Here is a 25,866-nt window from a genome sequence, read left to right as displayed (position 1 = left end):
TTTCTTCAACCTCTTGTGTGACAAATACGGCTTCCAGACCACTCACCAACCCAGTTTTCTCCTGCACATTCACTTCACTTCACGAGTGTCTCCCTGGAAACCACATACACACACAGAAAACTCCAGACATTACTGTGGACTGCGGAGTCTTCTGTGTGAATTCACTTTCAGCTGCAATTCCGTTCCCCACCTCAAACTGATGAGCTTTTCCCTCTCCTACTTTTTCCCCTTAATTTTATCAGGTGGTTCAAAAGCCTTCAATTTTGTGAAATATGCAAATTTGATCAGCATACCTCCTGGGTCTTCACAGAAGTAAATGATAAGAATGTTGACTTGACAGGCAGATCCCTGTGGCCTCTACAGGCCTTCCTCTATGCTGTCATTATCACACAACATCAACCAAGATTCCACCAAACTACTCTTTCACCTAGTCCATCTTTTTCTCCCTTGTCAAGAGTATCATGAGAATTTGCCAAGAACCTCTCTAAAAGCTGTATACACACCTCTGCTCTAGCAATCTAATGATGCCATCAAATGATAATTTCAAACAAAATTAGTACTTATTTATGCTAGAATGTTTAAGCTATACCATTGTACTACTCAAAAATTAGAAAGAACCCAAGTGCCAGTCAATGGTAGAGTAGCTAAATATAGCAGAACACTAAACAGCAGTGAGAATGAACTATCTACAACTACAAACAAAAAAATAGATGAACTTCACAAACATTAACAAGCCAGACACAAAAGAGTACATATTCTTTATATCCATTTACATATTAAAAAATCAAATAAAACTAACCTAGAAGTCAGAACAGTAATTTCTCTTCATGCAGAACAGTAAGATCCCAGAGATCGGAAAAAAAAGATGGCAGTGTAGGAAGGCATGGCAAAAATCTCCTCCCAAAACCACATAGAATACGAAAACACAGCAAATCCAACTAGGCCTGAAATCAGCCTGAGGACTGCAGAGCTGACCCTCACATCTGGGGAAGAAGAGGGAGCCCTACAGAAAAGGGTAAAGTGACAAGGCCGCAATGCACTGGAACCCAAGCCCTCCCCCAACCCTGGCCCACAGGTGGAAGAGAACCGGAGCAGGGAGGGAGTAGAAGCCCAGGACCCTGAACACCTGGCCCTGGAGATCTGCTCCAGGAATATGAGCCCACATTACACGGTGCCCTGGTGACTGGTGCAGCTAGACAACAGAGAAGGGCTGAACACCCGGGAGGCTGAGATCCCAGCTGCCTGTGGAGAACAGTAAGTTCCCTTCATGTGTGCATTGGTGGCATAGAGGAGTAACTGGGAAGATCACAACAGAGGAGGTTCAGGGGTTGGTTTCTTGATGTGGATGCTGGTTATACTTATGTGTTCAATTTGTGAAAATTCACCAAGCTGTACACTTAGGATATGGGCACTGTTCCTTTTGTATATTATACCCGAATAAAAAATTAAAATTGAATAAAAAGTGAGGTTAGCTTAACAGCTTGTTTTTAGTGCATACATACAGATTTCTAGAGATCCTCCTTTCTGCTCCCATACTTTACTAACCAGGTATAACAGACAAGCCTAGAATTTGGGCAGTAATCAACTTCAAATTATCAGTGCATAATGCTCAGAATACACCTCTTTCTCCTTAGAAAGACAGGTTATCACTTATGCTGGGCTGAATTATGGCCCTGGAGGCCTAAGAGTAGGTGCAAAGTGGGCCACATGAAAAATACCTGACAGACTACCTACCTCTGGCTCTGAAGATGGAAGGGGCCATGAGCCAAGGCACTGAGCAGTGTCTAGAAGCTGGAAAAGACAAGGACATGGATTCTCCCCTAAAGCCTCCAGAAAGGAACATAGCACTGCTAACACCTTGATTTTAGAGTTTAACTCCCCAGGTAGATGCATTTCAGACTTCTGACCTCCAGAACTGTAAGATAACTAATCTGTATTGTTGTAAGTCACTAAGTTAATGGTAATTTGTTACAGCAGCAATAGGAAACTAATACATCACTCAGTAGCTTCCCTTTCACACCCTTCCTGTTCTCCAAGACCCTTGAGATGCCCAGTGGTGATTCTGTCATGTCAACTATTTTTCAGTTCTTTCCAATTGTCTGCAGGTAGGTAGTTAAAAACATTTAAATCAATGACATGCCTTATTACTCTCTCTTCAACTCTCTTGGTCTTGTACTGTTTGTTGGTCTGTTGGTTTTACTGAGTCCTTTCTAGGTTAGCAATCCTTCCACCAGGTAAAGTTAGAAGAAAAATGGAAGTGTGGTCTTCTCTGTTCCCTCTACCACCTATTGTCATGTAACTGCTCCAGGGCATCCCACATTGCCCTTGCTGCCCTCACTCTCAGCATTGCTCTCAGAACTTCTTACTGTCCTCAGTTGCTTCCTCAAGTGTTAGTTCAGGCTGGGCATCACCCTCAGGACACTCTGCTTGCACTTCTGGGCCATTCCTGTAGTGAGTCTCGGTTATGCCACCTTGAACCACCTCTTATGTATCTTGCTTCTAAAAATCTAAGTTTATCAAACAGCAATGTGTTCAGTCACACTGACTGCTTCAGATGATTCTCTTTTTCTTCCTAAATAAGAATTTTCACCTTTTTTATCAGAATTTCATTTTGGAAAATCTCCTGGTATTTTTTTTTTTTTAATTCCCGGCCACAAGATAGTTTCTTCCCCTGAACTTTTCTGCAATCTCTTTGTCAAAATTTAGAGTGCGTTTCTGAGAAAATCCAACGTTTCTTTTCCTAGGAGGTACAAACTGAGCATAGTCACTTCCTCACAAGGATTCCACACTTCCTCTGATTATATTAAATAATGATGATGATGATAATTATAATAAATAAGTGGTTATATTAAATAAGATGATGATGATGATAATTATTATTATAAATAAGTCTTTATCCTTAGAGATGCACTGAAGCCATTAAATGGTATGAGGTCTTGGATTTGCTTTAAATAACCCAATGGGGTGAGAGACGGGTATTGATAATCACTCATGGTGGCACTTGGACCCTGGGAGTTCATCGTATTATTCACTCTACTTTTGTATGTTTGAAGTTTTCCATAATAAGCCATCTTTTTAAAAATTTATAGGGGTACTGCTTCTAACGGAATGAAACTGATTTTAGCAAAAGATGCTCAGGGAGTTGAGGTTCCATTGCTACCATATCTTCCCTTTTACACAAATTTTATCATCTTTATTAGGAAAGCAAAACATTTATTGTCCCTCTGATCTGATGGTATACAGTATATGCCCACAATTACATCATTCCTATTTCTTTTTATCTTCTTGTTCTCTTCACCATGCTTCTTCTCTTAGAATGGGGACTTATTTCTGTGAGTTATTACTATGGGAGACCTTCAGGAAAATTCCCTAACTGGAACTTGAGAGCCTCTTACAGCACCATGTAATAATTCATCTCCCCAAGATAAGCAGATGGGATTAACAGAGGCCAGTGTCTTTGCACTCTGAGAGATGGGCCACATATCTGTAGGCCAGGAGTGAGAGAGGCAAGACCTCTGTTTAGCTTTAAGAAGAGACCCTTCTGCGGGCAGAGAACTGGAAGTAGTACAGAGGGGTACATTGCTGGGAAAGAAAGGAAAAGCAAGTAAAATCCTTTGACAGGTCTCTATATCTTGGTGTGCTAAATCTCCCTCTCGCTGCAATCAAAAGAATCAAAGCATGACTTTGCCCAGAGGGAGCAGGCATCCTTTATTATAGCAGATCCTCATACAAGTACACCCCTCTTTGATATACTGTATCAATCTCAGCTCTTCTAGGAAATTTATCACTTTTGAACAAGAGATAGTCTTTCATTGTCATATTCTAGTCAAATATGAAACTGTTTCCTCCTTGCAATAGGAGTAAAAAACAAATTTTCATTAGCCTTTTAATGTTTATAGATAAAAGTCCAAAAGCATCATTCCCAATCTTCTATTTTCTCTAAATGCGTTAATAAGCAACTTTTCCACCTCTATTCTCCTTTCTATGTAATACCTCACAACCTCCAAAATACCCAGATTTATACTTTTATGTGTGCATTTTTCTCCTTTCTTGTAAAAAATTTCCATGTAAAGCTTTACACCCTTCCCAATCCCTATGAAATCTGCTTTCTCCCTAACCAGAGCCTATCCTTCTGGTTTTTTAGCACTTAGTCTGGTACTCTGTTCTGTGTTCTTTTTTCTTTCACATACACAGCCTTCACTTGACAGAGATGTATCACCTGCCTCCTCAGATGATACATCTCAGGTATCTTTTGACAGGTGATGTCATTCATCCCATAATAACCAGCAAAAGGATAGTGGTCTGTGAGCTTAATAGTGTGAGCCAGCTCTTATGTTGCTCAAGAAAACTGCAAAGCTCTGCATTAGGCTGGTCTCCGTAAAGTCAGTCATACTAGAGCCCCTTCTGGTACGCTCAAGCTGGCTAATTCCCAGATGTCATCAGAATACTCGACCACAGAAGGACCAGATATAAGTTTTCTGAAAAAACCTCAGCTATGTTGCATAAACCCAGAAATGTCAAGTCTTTCCTCCTTTTCTCTGCTGTATCTCCATTTGTTTTGTGTGTGTTATTTAATGCTGGCTTAGGATAGTCTCTACACCTTAAAAATCATTTTTGTTTCCTCACTTCCTTGAGGTATTCTTTCCATCCTTCCTTGTTGCTGTTCTCTCTCTCAGATAGCAGATGGTCCTCAAAGCAGGTAAAGCAGATTTACCTTTTCAGGCTACAGAACCATGTTGCTTACTCAGGCATCATGGCTGACAATATCTGGCAAGAAGACATCCCGAGCGTAAACCCTATGGGTCACTGGACCAGATTCCTCCTACTCCGCCTCCTGGAATTCAGTCAGCACTGTAGTCACCATGGCTCTACACCACTCTGGGGCAGCAGGTGGACAGTTTGTACCAGGGGGCTCTCATGTTAAACAGCTCCATCTGCTCTCTTCCCAAAGCCAGCAAGGCCTGGTTAATCAGCTACTTCCTGGTTTGCTCAGCCAGGTCCAGTTCAGGTCCTTGGAAACAGGCCCCCAAGCCTGAGTGAGCATCAAAATTACTTGAGGAATGTTTACCTACAGCTCTGAGGCTCCACCCCAGCAGTTCTGCTGCAGAGGCTGAGAGAGGGTTTCCCAGGGGAGCCTGATGCTCTGCACACCTTGGGTATGCTACCTTAGCAGTCACTACAGGAGATGATCACATACAGAACGACCTAGATCAGAACAAGCCCAACCCCTTCCCTTAGCTCAACACTGCTCTATCCTAGCTGCACATTGGTGTCACTTGACAAGGTTTAACAAAGTCCAGGGCTCCAGCCCCACCTGGGCCAATAGGTCAGAAAGTCTAGAGTGGAGTACAGGCATTGCAGTGTCGTTGTGTGTGTTTGTTTTGTTTTTTTAATTAAGGTATCATTAATATACACCCTTATGAAGGTTTCACATGAAAAACATTGTGGGTACTACATTCACCCATATCATCAAGTCCCCCCCAATACCCCATTGCAGTCACTGTCTATCAGTGTAGTAAGATGCCACAGAGTCACTACTTGTCTTCTCTGTGCTACACTGTCTTCCCCAGGATCCCTCCCATACCATGTGTACTAATCATAATGCCCCTCAATCCCCTTCTCCCTCCCTCCCCTCCCCTTTGGTAACCGCTAGTCCCTTCTTGGAGTCTGTGAGTCTGCCACTGCAGTATTTTTAAAGTTCCCCACATGAGTCTAAAACATGATGATGACAATTGAGAACATCTCTTCCCAAGGGCCCTGTCACTTCTCAATAACAACTTTTCTGCTTCCTCAATGCTCATTCTCCGAGCCAATTCCCATTCTTCTAACCAATAGTTCAGATTTATTAGCTTGGGGGAGCAGGGACAGAGAGGAAGGGGCCATGAGTTTTGTTTTATTTTAACCCCTGGGTGATTCCAATGTACAGCCAGGGTTGGGACCCACCATCCCTAGCTCTTCCCCAACCACTTCTAGGCTATTCTCTCAGCCTCTTCTGAGGCTAAAAGAACAGGAAAAGGAAGAAACTAAGGGTAAACCTCTAAAGAGCCTTGAGGATCAAGCCAGCACAGAGCTCTACCCCCATCTCTGCTGGTGAAGTTTGTTCCAAAGTTCACAGTGAGCCCACGCCAGAAAGAACTGAAGGCTCTGACTCCAGCCTGTTCATTGCTGTGAATGTGGGATGTGAAATGTAAGCTTCCTCACCTCCAACCTAAAATGGCTCTGGGAAATCCCCTCTAGGCAAGGTAACTAGCTTCCAAGAATAAAGTTCAAAGGGCAAAAACCAGTTGGAGGCCCCAAATCTAGCTGTTCTACCTCATTAGCCACAAATACATGAAGTCAGTCATTCTGGTACTAGACACTGCACAAGGACACGTAGCCAAGCTCTCAAATACACACACAGAGATCCAAGGTCCTCTGGAGTCCCCAAACAGCACTAGCAGACTCTGGGTGAGCTGCCTGCCCTCCCCTCTGTCCAGCTCCCACAGTGGCCCTCCGCACCCCCTCCCTCCACCACGCTGAGTGCCAGAAGTACACAACATCCTTCTTGGCTAAGCTTCATTCATCCAGATGACATTTACTGAAGCACCTACTACATTCGAGTCATTAGGGTCAAGAGTCAGGGACACAAGGACTCTGCTTGATCCCTAAAGAACAGTGCTCTGTTCCCAGGGAGCCCCAAATAGGCACTACTGGCTGACTGGTACAGTGGGCAGACCAAAGGCACAGGAAGTCAAAAGTGTCATTAGTGAAAGGCAAAAGACTACATCGCAGAGTGGCCAAGTGTAGGCAAGGTAGGAGGAGAAATGCCCAACACTGCTAATGGTGGGCAAGAGCACACTGGCTCCAGAGAAAGGGCAGTCAGGCAGAGCCGGACTTCTGGACACCTAGCCCTGACTCTGCCAAGAGAAAAGCTCCACCTCTCCTCTCTGATCTCTGAGCTACTATAAAATTAAAACGATTTCTAAGTTATCCCAAAACAGAATGTAGAAAGAAAAAGCTTTAGAAATTAATTAGATGCAATGACTGAATATAATTTTCAGTAGTACCTACCGTCTGCGACTGACACTTATGTGTTAGGCCATTTACTTCATCTAATTTAATCTGACAGAGTAGGTTTATCATCTTTATCTTACAATTGAGAAAACTGAGGCCACTCTGCCAGTGGCCAGCTCTAAACCTTGTATACATCCCACCACACCATGTGCCTCCCTATCTGTACGCAAGGATGTGGGGCTGGGAGTGGGATTATCTCCTGGGCTAATGGGTCTTCAGGCTACAGAGAACTGGAGCAATCCTCAAAGAACTCTGAGAAGTCAGAATTATCAGCTTCAGGAGGGTCCATCGCATACCTCATAGTACCCTGGACAGGACAGCAAGGTTCCTTCAGAACTCAGAATTCATTCATTCATCCCCATCCATCCATCAAGCATATATTGAGCACCTACTGTGTTCCAGGCCCTGTGATAAAGACCAGTCTCCACCCTTCACAGAAAAGTGAACATGGACACTTATAAGAACTGAGAGACAACCCATCCAGTCTGGGGCCTCAAAGGGGATACAAAGGGGCACCAGAACCAGTTACCAGGACTGCGTGTATGGAGGTTAGTGCTGGGGTTGGGGAGGAGAGGAGTTCCTGGCAAGAGGGCACCATGTGATTACCCTGACAATGAAATCAGCAGTGAGTGAAGTCACCCGTAAATACAAAACACATACCTAAGCAATAATCAGTAAATGATTTCAAGGTCTACCAGCATACTAATCTACCTAGGGCTATAGTTGATTAGCAGTTCTAAAGGAAGACTATGCCTGTAAAGAGACAGCAAGCCACTCTGAAAGGGGCAGAAACTCTATTTGCTCTCTTGAAATTCTCACTATTTGAGAAAAAAAGATGAAAGTCTGGCAAAAACATAGATCACACCTCTACGAGGTAGAGATCCCACTCTACAGTTGAAGAAACTGAGGCTAATAAATTCAACCTGTCTGAGTCCATGCTTTGAACCACCATCCACTGCTGCCTCCCAATGGAATGAGGACAGTCTGTCTCCATTTCCTCCCCTTCCCTTGTCTGATGTCCACTCAACTGAAGGGACGGATAGTTTTCCTTGACCTCCTAGTTGCCAGTTCCATTCTTTGTCTTACTTAACAGTTCCTCCAGAAAGGCTACCTTTGAGCATAAGCCCACCACCCTTGGGCCTTCCTCAGCTCCCACATCACACTAGCCACACTGCATTAGAGTGGTGCACTTAGCTGTCTCTCCCATCAACTGTGAGCTAGAGGGCAGACAAGTAACAGTCATCCTTGGGTCTTGCTCAGAACTAGGCACAGAGTAGATATTCAAATTTCACTGGCTAAATCAAAAATCTCTCTGAAATCTGACTCCACCCTCACTGCCCTGAAATCTCCCTCTTCAAAGTCACCAGTGACCTCTAAGTTGAAAAGTCCAAGCAACACCACTCCTTGTCTAGCTTGACCTCTTAGCAGATTGGACACTGTTGGCCACTGGCTCCTCAAATTGCTCTCCTCCACTCACCATCTCTCATTTCCCTCCTATCTCTCTACTACTTCTCCAACTTTTTGCAGATTATTTATCCATCAGTGTTGGTATTCCTCAGAATGCTGCCCTGAGCCCTTTTCTACTCCCCTTCTACATCCTGTCCCAAGATCATCTCATCTGCTACTGTGATTTCAATGACCACCTATACACTGATGTTTCCCAAAAGTTTATCACCAGCCCCAACTGTCATGATTTCAGATACATACAAATATCCAACTACCCAGGCACAAAATTCAGCCTATCCAAAACATCAATTTCTCTCAAACTTACTGCTCCAACAGTATCCCCCCTGTAAGTAACTGGCATCACCACCCAGATGCTCAAGCCAGAAACCTTGGGCATCTTGTAATCGACCTCTACCCATCAGTGTCCAAGCCTTAACCAATCTCATCCCCAAAATATGACTCCAGTCCTTGCCATCATCCTCTCACCAAGATCATGGCAGCAGCTCCTTAACAATCTCCCTGCTTTCAGTCCTGCAAACTGAAGCTGGAGTAATCTAAAATCACAAATTTTAAAATCTAAATCATAAATGTGACTCTCCTGCTTTAAAAGCCTCATAAGGTTTTTCATTGCCTTGGGAGAAAGCCCACCAAACTCCTTAATGTGGTTCATGTTATAGATCGTGTTTTCCAGGGATGTCTCAATATCTCCCATCACACATGCTTTTCAGACAGTGTGTTTGATAGTCCACCCATAAAGAGGTAGAAGTGATGCCTCTTCTCTTGCAAATGGGTGGTCTTCTGTGAAGGTTTCCACCTGTAGAGTACAGCAGGAGCAACACCCTGTGACTTCAAAGGCTAGGACATAACAGGTAATGCAGCTTCCACTCTGGTTGCTGCAATACTCATTCTTAAAGCCTTCAGCTGCCAAGCAAAGTCTGAGTGCTCTGAGGCTGCCATTACGGGAGGAAGCTCAATGGAAAGGACCCAACACAACTTGAGAAGATGCGCAGCTAGTCCCCATCTTCTTCAGTGCCCTGTGCCAGCTCCTGCCACTACCTGAACACAACCACATGAGACTGAGCCAGAACTGTCCCACCTAGCCCTTCCCAAATTACTGAGCCACAGAAATCCTGAAAGAATAAAATGACTATTGTTTTAAGCCACTAAGTTTTAAGTGACAAATTAAACAGAAATAATAATTGGAATAGTTTATAAAGCCTATCCTATGACCTCCATCTACCTCTGCAGGCCAACTCTCAACATTTCCCACATTAAGCTCAACACCAGCCCACCCTGAACTCCTTTTCATGTCTTTAAGATGTCCTTTCTTGTCTCCAACTTTTTCTACATCCTGTTCTTGCTGCCAGAGGTGCTCCTCTTCCCTCTCTATTCTACTGGTTAGTTCTTCTTCATCATTCAGGTGTCAGCTTTAACTTCCTCATGGAGTTTCTCAACTCCTAGGCTGCTGCAGTCTTCTCCTGTGGCTCCCTGTGCCTCACAACTCAACATTCCTCATAATCCACTGTAATCATGTGTTGGGTTGCCCATCCTGCCCACCCCCATCGTCCCTCCAGCACGTGCACACAGACTGAGAGCTCCATAAATACAATGCTCAGGGCTGGGAAAATGGCAAGTGCTTCATGAATATTTGTTGAATGCACAATCTCCAGCCCCATCTCTTTCCTGAGCTCCAAAATGGGCGCATCAACCTACTACCCTACAAATAACTTGGAAATTCCACAAGATTCCAACCTCTCCCTCCCTGTAAATAATGCCACCACCTACCAGTTACTCAGACCAGGAACCTCATCTCATCGTTCAAGGAATATTTATCAAGCTCCTTTCTTTGTTTCTTTGCTGCAGATATGGTGGGCCATAGGGCAGGCTCAGCCCCTATGGCACAGAATTACAGGCTGGTGGACCTTTCCCTTGTCACTTCCCTGTCTCTTACCTCTTACATCAGATATCCCAGTAAGTATCGTTGGTTGTACTGGTTATATGTTCTAAATCACTCTCTGATCTACCCCCTCCTGGAGACATCATCTCCTGAATAAGCCACACCCCACTGCCAATGCCTTAGTTCAGGATTTTGTCATTTCCTGCCTAGATTGCTAAGAGCTTCCTAATCTGTGTCTCTGCCTCCAGCTTTGCTCTTATGTCCCATCCCAGCTCCAGTGTTCCACCACTTAAAACCCTTCAGTGGTTCCTCCTATGCTTTAGAATAAAATCTAAACCCTCCAGGAAGTTTGCCTCGTGCTCTAGTCCCTTGCCTCCCTTTGTCCCCCTTCATCTTAATCCCTGCCACACCTGTCCCCACACTTTTCTCACCTTTGCCTTACACTGCCTTTCCCTATACCCAGAATGCCCTTGCCCCTTCTTCAGTCAACAGGTATTTACGGAGTACCTGGCAGAAACCCAGCACTGCTCTCAGTGCCAGAGATTCAGCAGCAAACAAAACAAAGTCCTTACTCTCATGATGTTTATATTCTAGAAGGAAAGACAGACAATAAATGAGTAAATAATTAATGTCAGGTGGTGGTAAGTGCTATACAGAAAAACAAAATAGGATGGGAGACAGAGTGACCATTTTGGATAGGCTGGGTTTCTCGGAAGGTATTATCTGTGCGAAGACACAAATGGAGTGAGGGAATGAGCTCTCCGGGCATCTGGGGACAGCAAGGTCCCCGCAGAAGAACAATAAGTACAAAACCCCTGAAACAGGAACATGCCAAGCAAACTGAGGGAAAAGCAGGAGGCCAGTGTCTCTGGAGCAGCATGAAGGTGTGAGAGGTCTGAGAGGAGCCAGACAAGTCACATGGAGGAGGCCATGCAGGCCATGGTAAGTGGATGCTTCGCCTGCACCTAGGCTCCTTTTCATCCTTCAGTGTTGAATGTGAACATCTCCTGAATACGCTGCACTCCACCCCCATCCACCTCTTACCATATACAGTGTTTAATTAACAATTTTCACCTGTCTCCTTGACCACACCATGAGTTCCCTGCTGTAGGACTCTACCTTCCAGCTCCACAGTCAGTACATTTTTTTCATGTAATCCAAACTCTCTTCCTTTGTTGTGATTCCACACCCCTGCAAGCAATTCCCTGATTACCAAATTGGCTTCCCACTGCCAATGGTACTAGAGGGTGCCTTGATAGTGAACACACGCCTCTGGTCATTAGAAAACATACATGTATGCTCACCATTGTACATTAATAGCCTGGCATCAGCATTGACACATCAGCCTCATTTTTAGATGAGACTCAGTGGGAAAATGACCAACTCTGGGTCACAACGACCCGAGGAAGGCACTGTGTGTGCAAGGGCCACATGAGCAGCCCAGCAGAAGCTCCAGCCCCCTCTACTTCAGCCCACTCTCCCTATTTCAGGTGGCAGCCCTGTGGCCCCCAACCTGTCCAAGCTTGAGTCAGCACCACCTCTGAACACTCCCACCCCCCACATCCAGAAGTCCTGGACATTCCACCTGATAGCTATTTCTTTATCCACCCCATCACCTCCCATCCCAATGCCCCACCTATAGTGCAAGCCTTCCCTGCCCTTCATGTGGACTCAGGTTTCAGCTCCCCAAACCAGTCTCTCTACCTTGTGTTTCACTCTTGCCAACAACACTCTCCACATGGCCACCAGAATTCTTCCAAGCAAACCTGATTTCACTTCCCCACTTAAAAGCAATAGCTTCCCCCTACTTTCAAGATAAAGTCTGACCTTTTTAGGCAAGAGGTAAAAACCCTCCTGCAGCTGCCCCGGGCTACATTTCTATTCTCTTACCTCCTCACCCTCCTCTCCCACCCTACATTCCAGCCACACCACCAACCCAGAATTCTCTGACCACCCCGTGCCTTTCTGCACCTCCACACCTTTCCACATGAGGTTCCCTCTGTCAGGAATGTCATAGGAGACAGCTAAGTATCTTTTCAAACTTCGATTCAGACATTATGGTCTCTTTGACGTCTTCCTAAGCTCTCCTCGCCACAAGGAGGACGTTGTCCCACCTGCCCGAGGTGCCTCTGCCATTGCACTTATCAGGCTGTGTGACAACTGCTTGTGCACGTTTGTCTCCCACCTGGACTCCATGTTCTCATGGCAAGGGTACATTTTCCTCTTCTTTGTTTTCAAGCACTAAGTAGACTATCTAGCACATACCGTGCCCCAAATGCTTCCTGAATGAATGAAAGTTCTATATGAAAGCCCTCTCTTGCTAAACCTGAAGACTTCAACCCAAGTCTCCTTTGTGCATGGATTATGGCACACAGAGACAACTCTACAGAGTGAAAAGTGCACCAGCCTTGCATTTGCGTCTGGGCTCCATATCTATATGACCTTAAGGAAGGAAGGTGCAGTGACTGTTTACTTCTGGGTTTTTGGGGAGAGGAAGTACAATTCGGTGAGAACTATAGATCATGACTCAAGGGTAACATTATTGATGATTATTATGTTTTAAGGTTCTCTCTTGACTACTTATAGGCCTTTTCCTCCCCCTCCTTCCTGGCTTTCCAAATGGTTATGATAGATAAATGAGGTCTCACTCCATAGATGGTATGCGGACAGAATGTCCTCCTAGGTCTCAGCATCTGACATGCTCTAGGTGCTTATTAAGCAATGGCTGAAAGAAGAAACACATGAATCATATGTCCCTAAATTCTTACAATCTTGGTTGCCCTTCTGAACCATTTTCCATATCTGTGTCCCTCTAGAATTATTACAAAGTCCTACAAGCAACCAAAAGAGAGAGTAATTTAAAACATAATCATCAGTGTTACCATTGAGCCATGATTTATGGTTTTCACCAAATCTCACTTCATCCTCACAGTAGCCTGGAAGCAGTCACAGAACCTTCCTTCCTTCCTTCCTTCCTTATGATCACACAGCTATCAAGTCCAGCCTCAAATGCAAGCCTCAAATGGTGTGCTTTTCACTCTTACCCAGAACTGTCTCAAATATATGCCATAAATGTCATGCACAAAACTCCATGTCTTTTATTAATTGGGTAGGTAGCTTTGCAGATTAATCATAACTGTGTCTACTTTATGTGTATTCTTACAAGGATTTACATGTGCATGTTTGTGTACTTGGGTGTGGAAGAGTTTGTCTATTCTCAAATTAGAAGCAGCAAATTAAAAACAGGTGACAGTTGGAGGAAAGCACAATGCCAGAATCGAGGAACAACAGCTGTTAGAGATGACACAGATCAGAATCACAAAAGAATAAAACCTGATGAGCTGAAGTCAGGCCAGCACTCTGAGGCCACAGAGGAAACAAACATTTATCCCCACCCCAGTGGCCTGGGAAGGCCTCATAGTTGAACAACAACAAATGGAGAACTGGGGAGAGAAGAGCTGAGCTTCCAGCTTCAGATGATGGGGGAATCTAGCTCTTCCAGAGTGTATTTTTTCTGTTTATCTTGTTAGGGGAGGGAGCACAGACCAGTTGGAGCTAGGAAGTCAGGACTTGGGGTACCTTGGTTCTCACATTAAGAACCCCGAACTTGACTAAGGAGCCAAGACCCTAAACTATATCCTGGTTCCTGCAGGAAGTATGCTTTGGTGTTGCTTTTTGTGGGTGGCAAGAATTGAGATGTGCAATGTGACCCTGAGTCACAAAAGAAATGTCAAGTTATAAGAGCAAGCAAACATATCATTACTATTAAAGAGATCTCAACAAATAGAGTTAAAGTAATAGAATTCTGGTGCTTCAAGGAAAACAGCCATATGTAGAAGAGAAATTTTGTGACTGATAAAATTCTGGAAAAAAGCAAACCATAGAATTATATGTGTACTATGATCTCCCCTTTTGTAAAACAGAACAAAACTACAACCTTGGAAATTTTACTTAGATAGAATAATCCTTACTCTACACAAAATACATAACTGTATTCCCACAACTGATAGATCATAAATTAATTTCACCAGTAAGTCAGCCTACCAGATCATCTATAAATGATACAAGCAAAATTCAGATCAAATTTAAGATCTCAGGGGAAAAGCCCCTTCTTGTGACACAAGGCAGTTCCTTCCACCCCACCTCTGACTTGCCATGCGCAACATCCCCATACAGAGATGAGTCCAAGCCACACACAGACACGAGAAGCACAGGAGGACCCCACAGAAGGCAGTCGGTTCTCTGCATGGCAGTAAGAACAGGCAGGCAGGAAAGGCAGCTGAGGAATAAAATGGAGCAGGAGAGGAACTGAAAGGAAAGGGGACATGAGGCTGAGAGGAGAGGGCTGCTCCAGTGAGCAGATGCACCTGGTACCGAGTGCCTGTGTCCCATCATTGCTGCTGCTGCCCCTTAAACTGACTATCTGAGCTTCTCCACAGCTGGGGGTCTCCCATCTTTCCAGAACAGAGGCAGCTGAGGGAAGCAGCTGTAGAGGATCAGCCTCTCGGTACCTCCTATGTGGCTTTGCTGAATGTCTCATACATAAAATATTATTTAAATCTGTACAGAGGAAAATTCAAGGTAGGTTGAAACGACAGTTTTAAGAATCTAGCCCACAGAAAAACTCATGCAAATGCAATAGAATATTCACTGGAACATTAACTGTAAGACTGAAAAACTGGAACCAACTTAAATGTCCATTAACAGAGGACTAATTCATTAAATAAAACAATCTTTAAAATTAACATGGAATTACATGAAGACTTTTTCAAAAAGTAGATCCATATGTAGAAGAAAAATTTTGTGACTGATAAAATTCTGGGAAAAAGCAAACTGTAGAATTATATGTGTACTATGATCCCCTTTTTGTAAAACAGAACAAAACTACAACTCTTGAAGGAACAAGAAAAAGTCAGGAAGACCATGTAAACCACTAATGGTGCTTACCACGGGCAACTGAGGGAAAGTAAAAATTGTTTTCTTTTAACACTTTGGTACTGTTCGAATTTTCACACCAAGTATCCATTAATTTCACAAAACTACACAAGTGTTTGTCAGAATCATTCATTTCCATCTCCTCCTTACTGGCAGACTGGACTCACGGCCTGACCTCTGCCCTGGTGCTCCGCCCCCACCTCCTGCCCCAGCCCCACTTACAGATGCAGGCAGCAGCCAGCAGCCGGCCGGCAGCATACGGGGCAAAGCAGCTCGGGAAGAAGGGCTGCACCATGTAGTTTGCAAAGGTGATGGCAATGATGGCCTGGCTTGTGGGCTCGATGATGAGGAGGGAGGTCCAGAGACGGATGAAGGCAAGGAATCCCCCGAAAGCCTCAAGGATGTAGGCGTAGCTGGCCCCAGATTTCTTAATGGTAGTGCCCAGTTCCGCATAACAAAGGGCCCCAAAGACTGAAAAGAGGCCCCCGACAGCCCAGATGACCAGGGAGAGGCCAAAGGAGGCACTGTACATGAGTACACCCTTGGGGGAGACGAAGATGCCCGAGCCAATCATGTTTCCCACAATCAGACACACGCCATTAAGCAGCGAGATCTCCTTCTTCAGCTGTACCTGCTCCGACCCCGGGCTGGCCTCACTGGCCAAAGGGGAGGCATCTCTCTCATGCTGGGGGGCCACTTCATACTTAATGCAATCAGCCATGTTGGAGAAGAGAGCCTTCACCAACTTCTGGGCATTGCCCTCTAAGGAAGAAAGATGAAGATCTGTATCAGGTGGTTGGCAATAACACAGAACTCTCCCCATAGGGGCCAGAACATGCCCCCGCCCTCCATTGCAGAGACCTCACCTCTGCCTCCCGCCTCCCATTAACCTCTTCTTCTCCAGCTGGCTTGTCAAAACCACCCAACTTGAATTTTTAAGGTCAGCCATTCATTCCCCAGAGAGAAAGCATCTGTTTTTCATCATTACGCTGGTGCTGCCCACCAGATTTACAAAATAGAAAACTAAATGCTGGTTCTATCTGAGCCTGCTATGATATGAGACAGGAATAAGGACAATTTGGCAGTTTCCAAATGTAACCATCAGGATCTCCGCCTGTGTTTTTCATCCTTACCCAAAAACAGTGTCTTCTCTCCAAATTTAGACTCACCTATCACCTGTGCTGAGATGCCACATTGGGAACCAACCTTGCAAGCAGCTATCTGTGGGTTATTCCCCCAATACTGCTCTTTCCCCAGGACTCGCGCTCTGGCAAAACTAAAGGCTCCAAGACCTCTGGCCAAAAACCCATCAGCAGCATCCTGCTCAGGCAGCAGGCCTGAGTGAAGTCTTCAGCCCTGGCAAAGCCCAGGCAGCCCCACCCCACCCTGGAAGAAGACAGGCTCTTCTTTCCATGGCCTTTTTTCACCAGATACCTTTCCCAGGCTCTAGTGTTCAGGACTCCTGCCATCAAATCCCCCCCATCAGCAGAGCTGTGTCACCCAAAAAAGTATAAATGAGAGAAGGGCAATCCAAATACACAGCCCAACCCGGAGATAACTGGAGGCAGTTGATGAGCGCTCCCACCCAGGAGGTGCTGCTGAGGGCCCCCAAAGCTGGGGCACAGAAACAGGGGAAGCGGCAGCAGGTGCTGGGCACGGCAGAGCAGGAGACAGCTGGGGGAAAACAGGCGAGGTGGGCCAAGCAAGGGGATAAAACTGGAGTTAAGGCTCTTGGGAGAGGAACTGACTGGACACTGCCAAGCAGCAAGTGGGGGTGGGCAAGTTGAGTGGGGCTTAGGGACAGGGTGGGAAGAACACTCACTCCCTGGCCCTAGGTATAAGCAGGTCCCCGCAGCGGCAGCTAGTGGCAGTCCTCCAGGAACTGTGGCCTGACCGCTCCTCCTTTCCAGCCAGCAGTAAAAGGGAAGGCCAGGCAATGCTTATGGATTTAAGTCAAATCAAGAAGTCAAGAAGGGCGGAGAGAGGGGGAGGGGAAAGTTAAGCAACTGTCTGGGTCCAAAGTTCACTGGCTCTTCACATCTGCAAAAGGGGTGGCTAGGAACTCTTGGCTCAGCACTTTTTGTGATAAGAAGGCCTCTCTCAGGAATCTCCTTTGTCAGCTTTGCTCCAGGATTGGGAGCGAAGAAAGGACAGTCAGCTGGGCGCAGTTTCTGTAGCCCTGGGGAAGCTGTCTCCAAGCAAATTCGCTGAGGACAGGGCAGTAGCTGAAAAGAGTGCACAGCTCCCGTCTCTGTCTTCCAGCCCCACCCTAGCCCCACTTCTCTCTCACCCCAAACCAGAAAGGCAAGAAGACTGCCCTGTAAACACAAAGGTTTGTCCACTTGCTGAGATTAGAGGAAGCGCGAGTGCAGTCCCTACCCCTCGTGATTGGGTGTCCTAAGAGAACACCGCACACTTCCCCACACACACTGAGGGAGAGGGTGGCTGCCCACAAACTTGGGTCGTTACCACAGGGCTGAGCTGCAAGCTGCTTCCAAGAAAACAAGGTCAAGAAATGAAATGCAAATCTCTGGCTTATCCCACCCAACTCGCGTGCCCTTTCATCCTTAAGAAAACACACCGGGATCTTTGGGGTAAGCGTAAATTCCTAAACACCTTCCCCAATACAAGTTTATTCCAATTTCCTAAAAATATGGGGAAATAAGATATCTCTGAGCTAGCCTGACAGAAAAGCCCAGAACAGAGGAAGCTGAGCACTTTTTAGAAATCACATAATTCTATCTTTATAGCCTACTTGAACCTGGTATTCCAGGACTCTTACCGATAGAAATAAACCTATCCATTCTGAAATCCCACTGTCTTCCCCTTCTCACACCCCGTCTAACCTTGTCTGTGTTCTACACAGAGAATTAAGATCTGAAAATCCCCCTGGGGGTGGGGTAGGGAGAGGGGCTTATCTCTACCCTACATCCTCCCATTCTAGCCCCTTAAATTTTGTTTTTAAACCAGAAGGAGGATCCTGGTGTTAGCCTTCCTGGAGATCATGCTTCTCCCAAGCCATCCTCACAAATACCTGAAATCCACCCAGAGGAGACTCCCAGCTCCCTTTCTAAATGCTCCTATTATAACAATAGCTGCCGTTTATTGAGCACCTACTCAGGCCAGATACACTGCTAAACATCTAAATGCCTTATCTCATTTAATTCCCCCTGCAGCCCCTTCAAGCAGGCACTAAAATGCGTGCCAGCCTCTGGGATGCCCAGGCTCTAAGCTTTCCTCTCAGTCAGAAAGCACTGCAGATGGCTAAGATTACATGAGGGAGAAGGTGATTACATTAAAAGGAAAGCCTCTGCCTGAAGCCTAGGCTAAAGGCTCCCACAACCCGTCCATCTCCTCCAGACTGCTCCTCCCCTTTCTCATCCCTTTGCATGGATGAGAGGCAATCACAAGTCTTCTCAGCCCCGCGGCTCTTGCTAGGATGGCCACTTCTAAGGCAAACAAAACACACGGAAGTACATCATCATGCCTGTCCTTTTAAGACCAAACTCACTGGCCTCAATACTAAGCAATGTAAAGATAAGGAATGAAGAAGGGACAAATGAAGAGGAAACTGAGGTAAGGTGGGGAGAAAGGTGTACAGGGTTTAGTTCCGGCTTCGTGGTATCTGAAAAGTGAAGTCCTCGTGGAAACAGGAGACAGAACCACTGGGGAAGAATCCACATTCCAGGAAACAGCACACCCTAGCGGTCTCACCAGGAAGTGCTACAGGTGGAACCTTTTAACCTGCTCTTCAGTCAGCCCACCAAAACTGGGCAGGGGAGACTGTTTTTCATACAAACCATGCCCCCTCTTTACTCAACCATTGCCTTGCGGCAGCAGCCATACACAAGAAGGCAATGTCTTTGGCAGCTCACATTCCTTCCTGAGACCCTGGATCTCGGGGTAATGTTTCCACCATTCAGGCAGCCTGGCACCTGAAGGTAGCTCTCCCACCCTAGGCTTACATTTGAAACTTGCAGAGTCTGCAACCCCAGGAGGTAACAGCGTTCGGACACACACAGCAGCCCTGTCTTTTTCCTGTCTGAGGTACATTCATCGCTGAGGACCTAGTCGGGCTGCAGGACAACACTCTCATCCTCCAGCCTGTGGGAGAAGTTTGATTCTGAGGTCGAGGGAACACCGGCAGCAGGGCCCCCAGCATGCAGTGCCCAGCACAGCAGCCAAGGGAAGCCCCACTCCCTGACCCCACCCGTAAATGACAACACCAAAACATACTTCCGCCAAGAACCAGCACACAGTTCAGGGTCTTACTCAGTCAAGTTCAGGTAACTAAATGTGAGAACACACTTTCTCCGCCCCCTCCCCCCACCATGCCCCAAGTCCTGCCTTCCTAGCTCCAACTGGTCTGCCTCCCCTAACAACACAAAGACAAAACAGATACACCCTGTAACAGCTATTTCCCCATCGGCCCAAGCTGGAAGTCAGACTCTTCCTCCCCAGTTCTCCATTTGTTTTCGTATATTCCACTGTGGCTACGACAGACCCTTAAAAAAAAAGAAAGAAAGGGAAAGAAAAAAAGTGAAACAAGAAATTGTTTACTCCTGTGGCCAGGGCTTCTATTAACATAAGACTGAAGTCTCTGGGCAGAGTGGGCTCTGGGACCGAGAAACAACAGGCTCTGAAGTCTCCCTCAGCCAATTCTCAGGACTCACTCCATCCTCCTCCGCACTTCCCTCTCACCCACTGTCCCTTCTCTCCCACCTCTTACCTGTCCCGTGACCTTTGGGTAGGGGCAAGGAGGAGGGGCTACCAGCACGCTGGGGAGTGGGGGAGGGGAAGGTGCTGGGACGGGAAATCCAGCCCTACGGCTGAAGCTGTAGCAGCTGTTGACTGTGAGGATCAGAAAAGGCAGAGGGTGACGGGGACCGAAATGGAAAACAGGAAAACACATGTGCAATTCTGGCCGGCAGTGGGGAGGGGCCAGGGGATGGGCTGGAGCTGGGACTGCCTGGTTAGACCCAGAGGACCTCCACGCCTGCAACCTCTAGGTGTCTTCACTCTGACTTTTAGCTCCTCCTCTTCCCTACCCAGCCCCTGATGTTCCCTGTCGTCTGTCCCACGTTTACTGAACACTTAAGCTCTCCCAGTGACTTACAGTGGCCGCCTGATGCCCTTTACAACTCCCTTTTCCCCTCAGTCCACTTCCTAATTTCCCACTCACACTGCCCTTGGTCCTAATGAGGGAATCAGATCCTCATGTAGAGCAATGGAACTCTTCAGGCCCATCTCTAGAGTCTCTGCCATTTCAGCCCCTAGATAAGGCAAAGCATGCCAAGCACCTGAACACTAAGAAAGTCCACTCACAGCTCAGGTGCCCAATTTGTTCAGGTGTTCCAGCCAAAGGGGCCAGAACAAGCCCTGGCACTCTAGACAGGCTAATGAGTTGTCACCCCTTCAAATAAAGATTAAATATATCGGCTGAATATTTACTTAGCAGAGATGGGGGATTACCAGTTTTCTCAGAATAAGAACTGTAAACTTCATCCTTTCTATTCAAAATTAGAGCTTATTACATGAATTTGTTACACGCGAATTTCTAAAGCAATTTCTTGGTAGGCATATCAAGCCTTTTAAAATGTAAACAACTGTATAAATCTTTCTCGGGGAGTGGCACTTCAGAGTGCCTGGTGCATCATCAGAATTCCAGCTGTGACTGCTGCCTTTAAGCAACTACTAGCTGGGTGCAACTTGTACCCGGACCTGCATGATGCAAAATTATTCTAGAAACAGGTGGCCCAGGTAGGCAGTCATCAAGGAGTCTGTCAGTGGATGGGAGTCAACTTACAGTTCACCAAGAGAAACAAATAGAAATCAGAGTTCATTGGCACCCAATGTCTGAATTACTATGAGGGTAATTTAGTGCCCTTTTAGACCCAGGCTGCTGCCCAGCTGTACTGTTCCTCCCATTCTAGGATCAGGTCCAGGCTGTAAATGAGGTAAGTCCTATGAAGACAGCCCTAAAGCTGTCCTGCTCTCTCTCACTCCCCTCCAGCCACACAGGCCTCCTGGCTGTTGCCACACAAGCAGCATGCTCCCAATTCAAAGCCTTTGCTGTTGCCATTCCTTCTACCTGAAACATTCTTCCCTGTGACACTGTCCATTCCTTCATTCACTCCATTCAGGTCTATGCTTAAACATAACCCTATCCAGGCTTTCCCTGAGGAGACTCTGAAAGAGCAACTTCGTCCCTCTGTCAGTCTCCATCCCGTCACCATGCTGAACACCAAGAAAGCCCACTCAGAGCTCAGATGCCCTCACTTTTCTTCCAAAGCACTCACTGTCACCTGAGGCTTATTTGTAGATTTGTCCTCTCCTCTCCCCACTAGAATGCCAGCACCACCAGAGCTTTTATTCACCCTATATCCTCAGGACAGGGCACCTAGAGCCAGTCAGGAAATGTTTGCTAGACGAATAAAAGAATTAACGAACAGTGCTGTTCCTCCTAAACTGATTTCCCTGCAGTCTGGGCTCCAGTAATGTCCTTGAACTCGCCCTTCCGGCCTACCTATGCAGCTGCTGCTTTGGCTCCTAACCAAGGAGTATTTTGAAGTCTTTACTCTTTTTGGTAGTATAGGGTAGGAGGGTAAAATTTTACTGGGAAGCCTAGTCTGGTTTGAAATGGACTTTATGTTTCATTAATGGGAAAACAAAAACAAAAAGGCCCTCATCTAATGCGCTTTCCCCGGATCCGGGAAGCTTTTGGTTGCTGTCCCACACCTGGGTTCAGGTGACGGGCTAGGTGCAGCGGAAGCACAGTGCGACGGCCCGAAAAGGGTAAAAACGCAGAGAAGGCGGGCGCTCAGGTTCACGTAAAAACAGACGCGTTCAAGAGTGGAACCGGAACCCTTTAGGCGTGAACTCTTCCTAGAACCCGCCCTCCAGCTCACCTCTCCACAGCCCGTACAGCCCCCTCCGCCCCGGCCCAGCCCGCGGTCGCGCTCACCTTTGCCCCCTTCTCCCACACCCCCACTCGGCCTCGGCTCTCCCCGGCCCGGGCTTCACGTTGTCCCTGCCGTTTGCTTTTTAGTTCCCTCTCTCGCGCTCGCCCTCTGGGCCCCGGGTTCTGTGCTTGCGGCCCTAAGATCTCGCCTTCCCAAACCCCGACCTAGCTCTCACCTAGGGGACGAGGGCCCCACCCAGCGTCCTACCTGGCCAAACAGTCCCCGCCCCCTCCCCGGGATCCAGGAAGGGCCGGAGGGTTATGGTGGGTGTAGACAAAGGTCTGAGAACGGAGCAGCCCCACAACCCACTCCCCTGCCCTCTCCTCGCTCAGGCACAGTTCGCTGCCCTGGGAAATGAAAATGACCGCGGCTAGCCTTGGACGCGTCCTCCGCCCCAGCAATGCTTAGCTTCCTCTCCCCTCCCTCCCAATACAGCTCGAGCTGGCTGCCCTACGGGGGTCTGGGCGAGGGCCCTGAACCCTGACAACCCCGCCTCCAGTCCCGAGACTTTCAACTGACACTCGGAAGGGACTCTGGACTGCATAGCCCCGCCGCCAGGGAAGGGGGTCTCCCGGAAGGGCGTTTCAGCTCCCCGCCCCCTCGGGGAAGCCGTTTCATCAGCTTCCAGATCCCAAAGTGGTCTCCTCCAGGCTGCGAAGGTGTCGTGCAATAGAACCGCCGCCAGGAGGCAGCACTTAACAAAAAATGTTCGCCCTGAGGGTGCCCCGAAGCTGGGATCCCCAAAGCACTTTGTGGATTCTAAAGAATCTTAGCAGCAGCGTGGACCCAACAAGAGAGAGTTGCTGGGCTAGTTCAAGAAAAGGGATCTGCAAATGTTTCACCACGTTTTAATACTAAAAGATAACTTGTAAACAATACAATGTACTTTTGTGTACCTTTTGACTAATCCAGCTTTGGCTAAAGTCAACATTACCACTCTGCAGAGATTCATAGAGACCCACCACCTTCGAGACCAGTCTGGTGGAAAGACACAGTTTTAACAGACTTCCCAGCTGGCAGGCAAGACAAAAAAAGTATAGCTCAGGGTTATAATAAACCCATCATCTAACACAGAATTTAGCCAGGACTGATTTAGTAGGAATTTGATAGCCATGGAAAAATTAAAGGAATATGTTACAATAAATTATGTAAGTAATAAGTAAATAATACTGAAAGCAAAGTATTGTGTGAGAGCAGTTTATAGCTTTCAGTTCCCACACTTGTAGCACGTGACAGTGATTTGATTGTTGAGCTGTCTCAAGGAGGAAGATAATGAAGGAATGTGTAATAAGACACTTCCCAAATCTTTTATCTTCTTCAACCTTAGAATTTAGTAACAAGCATGCAAAAAGGGGAAGAGGCTGCAAAATGAGATGGAATTGGCCACCCCAAACCAGCTTCACTTACATTTCCCCAATGTCATTTCATTATTCATCACAAGGGTTAAAAAAGCACCTAATTACCCAGAGCGGAATACAAAAATTACTCTGTACAGGTCTGACAGAAGGATATTCAAGTAACATACTGGACAAAAACATGAGTAGATAATAAACTATTAAAGCTAAATACAGGCCACGATGCCATGGAGAAGCATAAGGGTTTAAGTAAGTGAAGAAAGATGTGAAGCTCAGATTCCTGATGCTTCGCATTGCTCTTAACTCTAGCCTTTGTTAGATGAAGTCCAGAAGTTGAAAGACATCGAGTTTAGGATGACGAAGCCACCTTCCTGTGTCTTATGAGTCTGAAGTCATTGAGGAAAGCTGTCCATGTACCAGACCCCCTCCCCTGCATGTTTTCCATGAGGTTCCTGAGAATGCTGCTGCAGTTAGATGTCAGCACTAATGTTCTCTTTCTCTCTCAAAATCCTAACCCATATTTCCTGCGATTTACAACCCATGAGTTGTCCCCCTGCCACATCACACTAACCATGTCAAAGGCTGAACTTGTCTTCCTTCCAAAGACCTTTCCCCTCCCACATCACCCAGTTTTCCTGATCAAACTTCCCATCCTGCCGCCAGAGCCCAGGGCTTATTGCCTGTGTTCACTTCTGCATATGGAATTCATACTGTCCACACTATTTGTTCATCTTAATGCATGTGCCCTTTTTATGATCTTTTTCAAACTCTAATATGTGAGCTACTAGGAATGTTGCTGGTTCAATTCCTTTATATAGTGTTGGTAGTAGTGCCAGCCAGTCATCTTTCCTGTCAGTCTTGAATGTTGGTTGGCATTGGGGTTATTTTTCCAGCCCTGAGTTTCCAGTACTAGATTCCCCACTATAAACTATGTAATGGGATTCCAGTGCTGTCTACTTCAGCTGTCTATCTTAGAACCAGCTAGACACATGGAACCAGGCTTGGAAAAGGTGTCATTAAGTCACAACTGTAAAACAATAAATCCACAGCCACATTTTGGTTCAATTTCCTGACCTCGGAAAACTACAAGCAATCTGTCCATTGATTGCTTCCTGGACTGTCTTATCTACTTCATCGGTTCATTATGAAAATTACATGAAATCATTTATATGGAAGTGAAAATAAAGTGTATGAATTAAGATGGTAATGGTCCTCTATTGTCATATTTTCCTTGCTTAGTTTTTTGGGGGTCCATCTATTGGCATATAGCCAAGGTTCTTTTGTTCCCATCCCTTCCCCTGGTTCAGCTCTAGCCTATACCATTCTTATTGTTACTGGAACAGCTGCTTTTTCTTCTTAAGCCAGGATCCACCCTTCCCCTCTTTCAAAGCACAGCTCAGAGCCACCTCCTGTGGAAAAACTTCCCAGTCTTCCAGAAGGAAATGATAAACTTCCAGATAGGTCATTACACCACCCTTTCAGGTTCCCCTAGTCAGCATGCGTTTAAGTGTCTAGCCTAGCACACAGTAGTGGGCGTTTCTGTAGGAGCTTCACTATTTACAAAGCACTTTTGCTTACATCATCATTCTTGAGATGTCCCCACAAATTTGATATAGTAAGCTTTTTTTTTTAATGAAGAAATTAAGGACAAATGACTTTCTCATGGCAAGTGATTAAAAAGAGGGAAACAGTTGGAAGATCTGGGCATGCCACTTACTAGTACAGTAGTCCCCCATTACCCATGCGGGATACATTTCAAGACCCCCACTGGATGCCTGAAACCACGAATAGTACCAAACCCTATATATATGCTGGTTTTTCCTATACAGACGTACCTATGATAAAGTTTGATTTATAATTTTGAACTGGTTAGGTGAGGATTTTTTTTATTCCTCATTGGTTTAGAACCTTGATTTTTATACGAATAAAATCGTTCTTGTACTGGTAAAATAAAATTACTTGCCTCTCATCCCCGATCCCAGAAAGATATATTCAGAAATCCAGCCTACTCCATTAAACGTTAGGGAAAAAAAAGATAAAAAATGAATTAGGAAAAATTAAGAGATTAACAACTATAATAATAAAACAACGATTACAACAACATACTATAATAAAAGTTATGTGAATGCGGTCTACCTCAAAATCTTACCATATTCACCCCTCTTGTGATGAGATGAAGTGAATGACATAGGTATTGTGATTTAGCATTAGGCTACTA

The 25,866-nt window shown here is 46.0% G+C and overlaps 1 protein-coding gene across 6 annotated transcripts in view; it reads right to left on the bottom strand.

Moving 5' to 3' along the window:
* Positions 1 to 22,404, bottom strand: part of SLC7A7 (solute carrier family 7 member 7) — a 32,034-nt gene extending 9,630 nt beyond the window's left edge. Inside the window, exons 1-4 of one of the 6 annotated variants that reach the window (XM_057488598.1) lie at positions 20,061 to 20,220; positions 19,297 to 19,435; positions 15,554 to 16,093; positions 11,471 to 11,587 (exon numbers count right to left, since the gene is read on the bottom strand). In XM_057488598.1, coding sequence (XP_057344581.1) covers positions 11,471 to 11,587; positions 15,554 to 16,052 — 616 coding nt within the window. In that variant the 5' untranslated portion in view covers positions 16,053 to 16,093; positions 19,297 to 19,435; positions 20,061 to 20,220. Of the gene's footprint in view, positions 1 to 1,734; positions 1,792 to 11,470; positions 11,588 to 15,553; positions 16,094 to 17,153; positions 17,299 to 19,296; positions 19,436 to 20,060; positions 20,221 to 22,295 lie in introns of those variants that run through there. The other 5 variants (XM_057488599.1, XM_057488597.1, XM_036884400.2 and 2 more) reach the window with 5 other exon arrangements.
* Positions 22,405 to 25,866: the final 3,462 nt, after the last annotated feature.

Source organism: Manis pentadactyla, chromosome 11 (genome assembly GCF_030020395.1).
Source record: "Manis pentadactyla isolate mManPen7 chromosome 11, mManPen7.hap1, whole genome shotgun sequence".
Taxonomy (NCBI): Eukaryota; Metazoa; Chordata; class Mammalia; order Pholidota; family Manidae; genus Manis; species Manis pentadactyla.
The sequence above is the reverse complement of the archived record's forward strand: the minus strand, read 5'-3'. Positions and strand labels throughout refer to the sequence as shown.